At 38.2% G+C, this 12,531-nt stretch overlaps 1 protein-coding gene across 3 annotated transcripts in view; it reads left to right on the top strand.

Moving 5' to 3' along the window:
- The window catches only part of SLAIN1 (SLAIN motif family member 1), a 56,063-nt gene extending 43,942 nt beyond the window's left edge, over positions 1 to 12,121 (top strand). For all 3 annotated transcript variants that reach the window (XM_080589887.1, XM_080589886.1, XM_080589888.1), the window contains 3 exons: positions 4,524 to 4,688; positions 6,574 to 6,853; positions 11,033 to 12,121. In XM_080589887.1, coding sequence (XP_080446013.1) covers positions 4,524 to 4,688; positions 6,574 to 6,853; positions 11,033 to 11,108 — 521 coding nt within the window. In that variant the 3' untranslated portion in view covers positions 11,109 to 12,121. The remainder of the gene's footprint in view (positions 1 to 4,523; positions 4,689 to 6,573; positions 6,854 to 11,032) is intronic.
- The last annotated feature ends 410 nt before the right edge of the window (positions 12,122 to 12,531 follow it).

Raw genomic sequence — 12,531 nt, 5'->3', positions numbered from 1 at the left:
GTTTTTAAATCTGGGCTAGTTAGTCCTATTAAATATATGACAAATGATCCTTCTTTCATAACACTTATGCTGATAACCTGCCAGTTTTACAGAGTGGATACAGACTAATCAATCTGCAAGCTGCTGGCCATCCATTTGTAGTCCTCCAATAGGTATTCCCATAGTTCATTTTAGGTTTTGTTTTGTTGCTGTCTGTTAACACCTTTCTCCAATTCTAGAAATCACTGACAGGTTTATATATACCATTTGGATATTTCAGACTGACATGGCATAAGGACCTGTTGCATAGACAACATTTTTATCTTTCCTAGTATTCTAGGAAATATCTGTTCTCAAAACTGTTCCCTCAGATTCTGGGCCACTTCTGTGAGATCTGAGGGGATCATAATTTAGAGACATTTATTCATAATCATGGGCTTCTAGAAGTGCTTTAGTGGATGAAGCACAGAGAATGAAGCTGTTTTGGCAGAGAGAAGATAATATTTTTCAAGGAAAAATAGGAAACCCAAAGATCAGAACTCCCAGTCTGGCAGCCCACGAAGATCTTACCTCTTGTGGTGCAGCTTTGCTACAAGTACAAAGCCTGACTGCATGCAGCATGGATGTTAATCTTCAGCTGGTTGATAGTATTTGGACAGAGGAAGGAGAGAAATGGTGAAACGTGGGAGGCCACCAACAGAGCTGGAACCAGAAGACAACAGGCAGGTGCTGCCTGTTGTGGAGTCCTGCCAGAAAGATGTTGGATTGCGGATCCCTGGCTGATTTCAGAGAAGAAATGGCATTTGGGGAGGAAGTTCTTGGAAAAATCAGAACTGAAGCAATTGGGTAAGAGGCAAACTGCTGTCTTTACTGTAATTTCATAGACTATTTTACAAGGGACATTTTTGCCTGCTTTTTGACCAGTTTCTTTGCTGTAGTAACTATGATCTATGCTATGGGGTGGTCTTTTCATGGACACTTTCAGGTGAGGGCAGAGGACCTCTGTTTCATAATTCCTAGTTTTTCCTGTGCTGTAGGCAACGTGCAGTTCAGCATGGATGCGACATGGAGGAGGATGTGTAAACATGCAATAGGAGATTTTTTGTGGATCATTCTGCTGCAGATATGAGAAACGTGGGCAATGCATGCAACCTAAAGAATACTCATGAAGTGACAAGCACGTGTGTATACGCATGAACTACTCTGAGAAGGTGGTAATAACCAGAAACTGATGATTACTTCTGTTGCATGACCTATCGTTGCATTTTGTACTTCACGTTTCAAAAATTTCAGTAACGCAGTGTCTGTAGGTCATGCTAATACATCTCAAAGAAGGCAGGGAAAGGCAAAGATACATCTGTGTTGCCTTATATGGCTACATCCTACTTAAATATCATATTTATCTCAGCCCAAATTTTAGATGAGACTCAGTAGTGGATCACAATAGCTGTTGATACTGTGGAAGGCGCAGGTGCTGTGGAATTCCTCACTGGTGTTAGAAGCCACATGTCCCTAACAGAATGAACTGATCGCAGCTCTACTGCTTCTCTCCTTCTCTCTGTCAATTTTCTCTTCAGTCTTAGAAGAGCAAAGGGCTCTAAAAAGGGAATGTGGCTTAGCGAAATATTTTTGTTTTCTTCTCATAGATTTCCAGCAAGTTCATATCTAGTCATGTATCTGTGGCCTGAAATAATATTAAAATCACATAACTTCCTTTGTCTACTTCTGTATACCACGCTCACAGAAGACAGTTTTTCACTGAAAACATCTGTAAGACTCTCCACTGTTCTTAGGAGGGGAACAGGTGGCAGAACAAACTTCAAGAAAGAGATGAAAGAGAATGCATCATCCAAGGAAATGAAAGCTGCAGAATACTATTGAGATGAGCATTTCTGGGTTTTCCTTAAACATAACACTGACCTGCTATTTTCATTGCTTTTCAGGGCCATTTATCTCAGCAGACAAAAGGAACCATCAAAGAAGTAATGCAGATGTTTGATGGATGAAAATTTGCAGGTGCAGCAGGAATTTGCTGCCCGAGGACTGAATCATCAGCAGAGCAGACTGGTGGAACAACAAAGGACTCATGAACAGAAGGCAAAAGAAATGGCCACCCTTGACACAGAGGAAATCCAAGCTACTTCTATACATTTTTTTTTCCTGCTACTGTAGCTGCATCCACTGGACAGTTCTAGGCACAGATTATTCCTATTGTGGCTGATGCAGTCCCAGAGTGGAAAAGCATGTAGATTCCAAGGAATTTGGCTTATACTGTGTGATACGTGGATAGTATTAGACAAAAATCTATTTTATGCAGTGCAATCTACCCTACCACCATCCTACTGCTCAAATGATTTTTTGCCAAGTGCTGTAATTTTAGCCTAGGATTTCATGGCCTAGGAGCTTAAAGGGTTGGCCTGGTCTTCAAAATAAACAGTAGTTACAGACATCTTATGTTCATGAAATTTCTGCAGCTCTGGGAAGTTCCCTTTCCAGTTTGCAAAATCATGAATATTTCAGAAATAGGAGCACACAGTAGCTACGTGGATGCCATTGTTCACATCCCCAGGACAGTTTTGGAAGCCTGATAACAGTTGTGTTTTTACTATACCAATTATATGAATACTTACCTGAATCACAATAGTAATCCCTTTGCTAATGTTTGTTGCTATACCACTGAGAGTTTCAGTTTGCCAGTGTCAGTGATGAGCCACAGAAGCATAACACCTCTAACTCTTTGATGAAGAGTTACCCTTTAGAGAGGTTCTTCCAATTCTATTTCATATTGGGAAAGATTTATTAGGATTTAGCTATGCTCTAGTTTCTGGGAACTCAAAACTTCCCTTTTCTTGCACTGAACACCTCCCAGACTTACCTCCCGCACTTACTGTTTGACTTCAATAATATGAATAGGGCTATGTAAACTATTTCCTAGATAGCAATGGTTTTCTATGTTAGACCACCTATGCAAGTCAACCTTAGTTGGTATGGAAGGGAAGACCAACAAGGGCAGGTAGGCACTACTAAATGGGAGTTGGGATATGAGGAAATTAGAAATGCTGGACCTTTGAAATGCAAAGATGTTTTGAATATTTGTAGAATCCTGTACCAGTTCTTATCATGAGGACCAGTCATAAGAACAGCTACAGTTGTAGCCTTGTGATGTGACAGTTCACTGGAGGTACATAGGCATCATATGTACTTAAGTTACTGTTAGTGACTGCTAATACATTGTATAGATAGAACTATACTGTCACTTCTTATTACGCGTCAATTGTTACCAGCTTTAAGGATTAGAGGAGCTCATGATAGTGCTAAATAGGTTATATATTTATGTGAACTGGTTAACAGAGACTCCTAAGTCAATCTGTTGTTTCTGTGAGTTGAACTTGCCCTGTGTGGGTTAAGTGGTCAACCCAAAACAGCAGTTCCAAGCCATGTGTGACGTGTTATTCCTGTGCATAAATCCAGAACTGTAATCTCAAAATGCCCTGTTTGCAATTGAAGAGAGAAGTCACAGATGCATTTTACAGGAAAAGCGCACCCTTGCTTTCTGTTGCGGTGTAAGAACTGGAGACAGATCTGTACCATGCTTTGGAACCTACTGCAGGGACATGAGCTGGTGGACTGCACTGAGAACAGTACCACAGGAAACGTAGCCATGTCAGCAGCATCACAAAATTTGAGGCCAATATTAGTCTTATTGCCAAACAGGACTTAATGAATGATCTGTTATTTCCACGCACTGGTGCTTTACTGAAGTCTGTCACATCACAGGAGGCAATTCAGAATTCCAGTCTCTTAGCCACTTAAGTTAGCTGTTGAGCCTGGCCCCAGATATCTCATTTCCAGCTTTCTTTTTATGCAGGACCTTATCCTACAGGCCTGCTCTGAAAATGCCCACCAAATCAGACACCACAAGTGGGATAGGAGGGAGACCCACCAGATTTGAAAATCCTGATGTCAACCCAGGTCTCCAAGCAACTGACAGCATCACGACTTAGCAGGTTTTGTGCATGGCCTCCTGCAGAAACCTAACATGCTAATAAGGTTAGGTACTGAATAGATTTTTTTTAGCATCTCATTGGCACCTGAAAACAAGACTTAGTCACTTATGATGGATTCATCTCACCTGTCTTTAGACATCCACAATGTAGATATTCTGACTGTCACTGAAGCCTTTGTATTCACTGCAAAGAAATAGGCACATTTAGGGCATGATTCATCTGACCTATTTTACACGTTTACATGAAAATCATCCTTATTATTACACTGTAGTGTTTAGATCTTTGTTATCCTTAAAATGCATTGCTTATCGATGTTTTATAAATGACTTGTGAATAATTGTGGTATTACAATAATCAGAAGGGTTCAATCGGTAGGCTGTCAATTATGTATTCCTATTCTTCCTATGGAGCAAAACCTTTCTTTGTCTTGAAGGAATTCAGTTTTAATTTTGATTTTTTACAGATTTTTTTTCAGAGGCTCCTTGTATTTCTTGCAAATTCTGACATGACTATGGATGTTGTGCTTTTTTGCTTCAGATAAACTCCGAAGAAGCATGCCGAACCTAGCTCGGATGCCAAGTACTCCCACCATTAACAATGCTGCTGGCTTTGCTAGTTCTCCAGTCACTGTGAGGAACAGTCAGAGCTTTGATTCCAATCTACATGGAGCGAGTAATGGGATTTCAAGGATGCAGTCGTGTAGTAAGTACCTGTGTTCTTTGGCAGTGTGCAAGGGATCAATAGAGTGGTAAAGTATATGTCCCTACTTTATGAAAAATTAAAAGCAGGCTGTGTTCCTTTTACACTGGATTTAATATAGCTCAGGATTTTAAAGCTGCTAGTTTGGAAGGCAACTTCTAGCCAATCTTGCAGTATTGAATGTCATCACCACCTTTATTTTCTTTGCCCACTCATTTTTTTGTCAACCTTTCAACTAAAATTACAATAATAATAATTAGTAGTAGTAGTAATATAGAAGAACCAATAATGCAATTAATTCATATAAGCTTAGTTTTTCAGCTTTGATACTAGAATTTAAAACATTGCTTTTCTTGGTAATTTACACAGTGCTGTATTTTACAGTACACAGTATAAATACCATCTCAAAACACATGACCTCTCTCCTGTTGAATTTGAGCCACTGTTCCGTGCAGATGTGGTAACTGCAGGATTATATCCTCAAGTATATCATACTTGTTGAGTGGGTGAATTAAAATGTCTCTAATAAGTTTAATTTAGTTGACTTCCAGATGGCAGGGGTGCAGTATTGATCTATTGGATGTGGAATTATGAATGTAGAATGTCAGCAAGACATTCTTTTCTAGCATGATTGTTGAGATACTCTGATGGGGAATGGAAAAAGTGGATTTCATTTGACACAGGGAGGAGAAGGAACTGAACTTTTGCCTCCCATTTCCTATGAGGTTTTGAAGGGATAAGTTGGCAAAACCTGTTCTTCTGTGTATTTTCCCTCAAATCTGAGCAGAATTTTCAAATGTCTTCAAAAAGATTAAATTGAATCTTTTCTTGATAGTATACCTTAGTGCTGGATTTAGTTTGTCTTATTTTTGTCCTTTTCTAATAGGAGATTGGAAATAGTTGTTCAGGGTCCTACATGGAACTTGCATGGTAGTGTGCTGAGAGTTTAATTTTACTTACTACTTTAAAAATACATGTTTATCTGTGTTTATGTATGTAAATGTGTGTGTGTAAAATGCAACTCTTCTGAAATAACTTTTTTGAAAAATATAAAAAAAAATAGTGCCAGCATTGGGTTTTTTAAGGAGCTGTGTTATGATGAGGGTTCCATAGCAATATATTGCCATTCTTGTTTAATTGATTCATATATCTGTTTCTTCAACTGTATCTTTAAATGTAGTTAGGAAGTCCTTTTTCAAAGAGTTGAAAAAGGATTGGCCTGTGTGTGGTAGTCGGTTTATGTCCTTTAGGCTTTTTACAGTTTGCTTTTGATATGTGGACTCCGAAATAGATGCATGTCTGATGTACACCAGAGGGCAGAATTGTGTAGAGAATCTATATATAAAGCTTGTGGAATGGGTAGCATTGATTTAAAATGATAGTTTACATAGCATCAGCTTTGGAATATGCTGTTATGTTTGGGACCTTTTTATAGCCTTTTGATTGTTTTTATAAATAAAGCTTAGACTTTTGTGATGTTTTGTAATGCTTTAATGCAACATGCATTAAACAAGATACGGTTACAAGCAATCTTAAAAAAATCTAAATGATCTAAAAGTAATTAACTCAGAGCTTCAGCAGTTTTAAAGCTCTAATTGCATAGGTGGAATTAGTGTGCTTTTAATGAAAAATGAAACCTCTTTGAGGGAAGAAAGAATGATAAATAGGGGGTGGGATTTTTGTTTGGTGTGGGGATGGAACAGGGTATTTTAGTTCGGTGCAGGATACAGTGTTGGATCCAGGGGGTTCTTCAGTAGTTCATAATTAGCAAGATAATTGCATAATGATGTGTTTATTTGTAGTTAGATTTGTATAGAGATGAGCATTATTACCTGGCCTCATTTGTTGGGTACTGACCTTGTTAATTCCTTTCTACCTCTCCTAACAGTTCCATCGCCAGGACAGCTTCAGCACAGAGTTCACAGTGTGGGACATTTTCCAGTGTCTGTCAGGCAGCCTCTCAAAGCTACTGCCTATGTAAGCCCAACTGTACAAGGCAGTAGTATTCCAGTGTCCAACAATTTACAGCTATATTCTAACACTGGGATCCCAATGCCAAACAAGACTGCTAGTCAAGGGACTGTGGGGCGCAGTGCTCTTCCAAGACCCTCATTGGCCATCAATGGGAGTGGCATACCCAGAAGTAAAATTGCACAGCCAGTTCGAAGGTAAGAGTTAAACAGGCCATTGTTCCTGTGTAGCTGGCCTTAGCATGGATTGTGTTTTGTTTATTTGTTTGTTTTCCTCTGGAGTATGAATCTGGGCTATAAAGGAGAAGTATTTCTAGCTCCTAGTGCTGAGTCAGTGAATGAGCGAAGATTTAACTTCACAAATAGCGATGGACAATGCCTGCTGGTAATTTCTAATAAACTGCATTACAGATAGAGTGTAATTACATGAAAATAAGAATGTAATGCCACCCACCAGTAAGAAATCAAAACAAATGGATATCTCGTAGCATTAGTATATCTGACTCACCATCTTCCAGACTTGTGCCAACTGCTATTTCAAGCTCTGAGGATGAGCATGAGAAAGATTTGCATGCCTGTTGCTGTAAAAAGCAACAGACTGTAAAAATACAACTTGTGATGTTACAGAATTATGATGAAGGAGATATTTTGGATGTCTTCCTCTTGGGATGAACCAGCATCTTGTCAATTCCAGCTGGGAAACAGTAGGCAAGCTATACTGCTAAACAAATGAATTTTTGCGTTTTACAAGAGAATTGTCTCCAAATATTTTTTTTTAGGGTAAGCACTAAAATAAGCCTGAAGAAAGAACTATGTTTTAATCACCTTATAACATCCGGGAGTTAAACTCTTAGTTCTATGTGTCATACATTCTATGATTAATAGGTGTTGAAGTTTCTCAAAAAGAAACTCTTATCAACTTCTGTCAACTCTTCCCACTATTTCTTCCCATCACATGCATCCCTCCTGTTGTGAAGGCCCGCTGCTTGACCACCTGGTTTTCTGTTGGATGAACTGTCAGTGTTTAGCTTTCACCATTTTTATGCTTTTCACTAGGTACTTGCTAGATCCGGAATAAGTTCAATTGCTCACATTCTCTCTTTGGTTGAGTTACTAAGGGATTACACTGATGTGACTGACAACAGATTTTGACCAACTGCAGTGAAACTTTGATAAAAAGCTGTCAGGTTTCTTCTTTGATGGAGACTGTACCATGAAATTTCTATTATAACCTTCTTTGCTCTCTGCTGGATCTCTCTCTGTTAGAGTTCTTCATAGTAGAGGCCTTTCTTTCTTTCTTTCTTTCTCTCTCTCTCTCTCTCTCTCTCTCTCTCTCTCCCTCAACTTCATGTTCTTCTGCAGAGCTCTTAAATCTTTCATAGCAACATGTGAGAAACAAAGACTTTCTGGGCCACAAAGACCAGTCTCTTGCTATTTTTTTATTCTTCCTACAAGACACAACCTTAAAAAAAATTAAAAAAATTAAGAGGTTTCAGTGGGAGGGTGAAACACTGTAGTCTCAACACACTTTTTTTTTTATTTATTAGAAGCTCATTCAAATTTATCTAATTCAAAAGCTATTTATAGTCCAGAAAGTCTGGGGTCCCATCTTCTCACCTTTAAATGTACCTTAGCAGCATCATATGTTGCTGTAGAACCAGACCAATGATCCTGGAAGATAGATTGTGTTTACACTGTGTGAATGACAAGTTTATAGGACTCTAAAAGCACAGACAGATTGGAGGTCAGCCAACAGTTCTTTAAGACCCTAGTTTCATTCTATTTATTCATTTGGAAAATAAAAGTGGCTTCAGTGCTTACAAAGTTTTCTTGGAAGGAAGTCAACCACGAGAGGCAGAATTTCTCAGTGTTGATTTTGTCACTGTGGTCATTTCTAAGGAATGGTATTTCTGATTATCAGTTCAAGAGTCTAGCTTCTATTAGTATACGGAAACTTTAAATGGTTTTAGTTGTAACTTCATTGAAAGTAGAATATATATATATAGTAATAAATCAGGTGTTCAGGACGAAGTGCACATTCAGAGCAAAACTGTCTTTATTACCCATGGCCAGACCATTATGTAACCAAGTTACTGGTATTGTACATACTTAAAATAGATTGTTAGACACTTTACACAAGCCCTAAAGTTTGTGAACTTCAGTATTTACTGCACAGAACCAAACACGTGAGGGAGTGCTTTTGACAATTTGTAAAATAAAATTATTGTAGACAAAATAACCAACTTGGCTAAATACTACCTGCTTTTCTCCTTATCATCAGAGATTCATGCATCCCAAAGCAGTGTAAAGAAATTGTAATGAGTACATTCCACCTATGTTTAGCTTTATAAGTGAGGCAACATTTTTTTTTTTTTTCTGTTAAATGGATCCCCCTAACCACCAGCCCTCTCCAACTCCGTGCTCTGGACTTCTTGCAGACCCACCTTCCTAAACTGCTTCCCCTACCTGCCAGTCCTCCACTTTCCATCTTCACCCAGGAGCACAGTGGCAGGGGCAAGGTGAGCCGGGAGCCATGTGGAACAGCCAAGCTGCCCCACAGTACCCAAAAAAGAAGAGCAGAGCCACGGCAGTGACGAGGGTCAGCCAACAGTCCCCGTCACCAGACGAGTCCCCAGTGATGAGGCAGGTCTCAGCTAAACCAGGATGTCAAGTCAGCAGGCATGGATTTAGGTCATCCCATGCAGCCTGCAAAGGCATGGCAGCAACCTAAATGCAGCCATGGAGTGAAGGTGGGAGGCTTGGTTGTTCCTGCTGCCTTGTGCTGGAGCAGGCTGACTGCAGTCCAGCTGATGATAGGTAAGTTGAAAGAGTCTGCATACCCTCCAAAACTTTGTTATCTCAAAAGATGTAGCATCATACTGACAGCTTGTGCTTATTTTGAAGCAGTTTTCAATGTTGGTGTGTTTTCCTGTTAAGCAGGAGTTCAGCTCTGGATAAGCAGCAGTATTCTTATGCTTATTTTCGTCTTAGCTAATTCTTCATTACTTTTGTCCTCTCTGTTTTCTCTTGAACCTTCTCTTTACCTTGTTAAATATGTTTGGTTTTTTTTTCTTCCTAAAAAAAAAAAAAAAAGAAATGAAAGCAGCAGTTGTAGAACAAGGCAGAGGCTGGTCATATTTTATGCCTAGATTTATAATAAACTGGATTTATAGCAAAGATAAGGAATACTGCAACAAAGTGGAGACGCACAAAAACATCTTGGCTGAGCCTAAGTTTACCCATCTTTTTTACTTAAGTGTAATTTTTTGTCCACTAAGAAAATCAGTTGTAGCAGAGACGTGAGGCACTGCTCTGATGACTGCTCTTGGCTTACTGACTCTCTTACAACATACATCTGCTTTTTTCCATGCAAGGGTGTTTGGAAGGGAGAGGAGGCATCAGTAAGTTACAGCAGTTACCATTAAAGGAAAAGTAGAGAAGTGAGAGAACAAGGCCTAAGACCTGGTTTTATAAGAAACAATTTCACAGAATTGGGACAGTTTATTTTCAGCAAACTGTGGTGTAACTAAAATATGTTTGTCTTGTCACCGGTGGTTTGACATTTAGGCCAAATCAAATAGTTGTTTGTTTTTTTGTTTTGTTTGTTTGCTTATTTAATATTATTTAAAACAGTTACTTCATTAGTAAAAACCTGGCAGTTTTGGAAGATGGTCAGCAAAGATTTTTTTAATAAATCCCTGTTCATTAATGAGAGATACAGCCCAGGTGTGAGGGTGTGGGGCTGGAGGACCGCGAGCTCTCTGCATGAGTAGTGGTGTAGGAACTGGCAGCTCTCTGACTTTGGCTGTATGATGGAAATGTGTAATCATGTGTCTTGGATAAGAGGAGCTGGAGCAGGACTTGATACAGTTCTTCAACTGATAAGATGCCTAAATTCCTTAGTGCCTGCATAGTGTTTCTATAAATGCTGTTTTTGTTTGTTTGTTTGTTTTTGAGAGCATGCTGAGCACGACAGCTTTTTGGATAGTATTTCCCGTTACATCTTTGCTGTCTCTCTCTATTGGAATGTGCGTTGTCCATAGTGACAAAATAGGTTTATATTTATATTTTTCAGAGCCTTTAACCTGAAGAACTAAATCTTCCCATTTTGAGGGGTCTCATGTATCACTAGGATTATTCACTAAATTCCTTTTTGCAATCCGTTATCCAGTGACACTAATGGGATCTCATTCGATGTCTTAATTTCACCATAGGTCTTTATATTTGCATTAACATGTAGCCAGGAATATGCTAGAGTGAAGTCTCCAAGCAAGCTACAAAGCCAATATCACTACAGATGTGAATGGCATTTGCTACCTTGATCTTTCACATGAAATACGACTTCCTTTGTCTTTTTCTGTGATTTGTTTCATACAGTTTTCTTCAGCCTCCTAAGCCACTTTCATCGCTGAGCACGATGCGGGAAGGAAACTGGAGAGATGGCTGCTATTGATGAAAGATGCCCATGAACAGTGGAAAATAAGTAACGTGGATTTCATTACCCAGCTGGCTGGGTAACAATGACTTGGGAAAGGAGGGTCATGCAGTATTATTTCCCCTGGGATTTTAATATGTAAACATCCATAATGCAATGCCATTTTTAAAAAAATGAACATCTTATCAAATATTGCACTTATATCAGTTACCTGAACAGCTGCGTTGTTATCAGACTAACAGTAGCAGTATTATCACACAGAAGTGAAGAAAGTATATATGTGCAAAGTACCAGAATATTTCCTCTGAAAGAACTTGGAGCTAATGCTTTTGCAGCAGCTTTGCCATACTGAAATTCTAAAATAATTTATTCCTTGTAAAGGCATCATGCATTTATTTTGAATTTGGAGGGGACTTAATGTGTGTTTAATTTTTTTTTAGTGATTCCAGTACATTTTTTTTATATACTTGACTTCATTTAAACTTGCCTGAATCTTGAACAACAGAGAGATAATCTACCTTTTCTGTGCCATAAATAATATTTTTGGGGTAATGTACTTTTTTAGCGCTAGGAACATGTCTTACAAAATTGTACCATTGGCAATACAAAGCAGTATATTTATGTTGCAGAAGCACAAAAAAAGTAGCATTCACTCAAAACTGCCATCCAGCAGGGTCAGCATGGTTTTGTTGGTCTTTCACTGTTTGTTCAATTGTTAATTTATTGTCATAGTGTTTTGTATTTAAAATGGCAGCATAAGTCACGTTGCACTTACCAAGATACAATGATCTCTACAACTATGTTTGGTTTTCAATACTTTATTACAAAGAATAAAATTGTAATGTTTTATTAACAGTTGCTTATGAAAAATGAGTTTTAATGCGAATAAATCTTTTTGATAGATCTTTTACAAATTCCAATTGCACTAATCAATGCTTTCTTATAATGGCATATGACCTAATATTTGATTACAACTGTGTATACTGCTGTTTTGGAATGTTTCAGAAATAAAGAATCTATTTCAGCAATAATACTGTTCTTGAGTGTGCAATGTAAACATTGTCAGAATTTAGTAAATTGACATCTACTTAACTGCTGGGGTTCTTGTTACTTAACATTTATATTATGCTGCATTTTTGCAATTAGTAAGTTCATCTTAATTCTTTTCTTAATCAAGTTATGAAGCCATAATTTGCATGGAAGACAGGTAAACATTGTTTTTAAATCAATCAATTATGTGTTGTTGTTGTTGTTGTTTTGTTTTGTTTTGTTTTGTTTTGCAATTTAATATTCAGATTCTGCAAGTGCAAATGTGACTTGCAATGTACCAAGCCTTTCTTTTGCCATGGATTTATCTCTGAATTTGCTTGGGGACCTGTTTTTATTAAAAGCGCAAACTAAAATGAAAAACAAAAGGTAAGAATTTAGTGGTAAGTAAAAC

The sequence above is a fragment of the Anser brachyrhynchus genome, assembly GCF_964034855.1.
Source record: "Anser brachyrhynchus genome assembly, chromosome: 1".
Taxonomy (NCBI): domain Eukaryota; kingdom Metazoa; phylum Chordata; class Aves; order Anseriformes; family Anatidae; genus Anser; species Anser brachyrhynchus.
The sequence above is the reverse complement of the archived record's forward strand: the minus strand, read 5'-3'. Positions and strand labels throughout refer to the sequence as shown.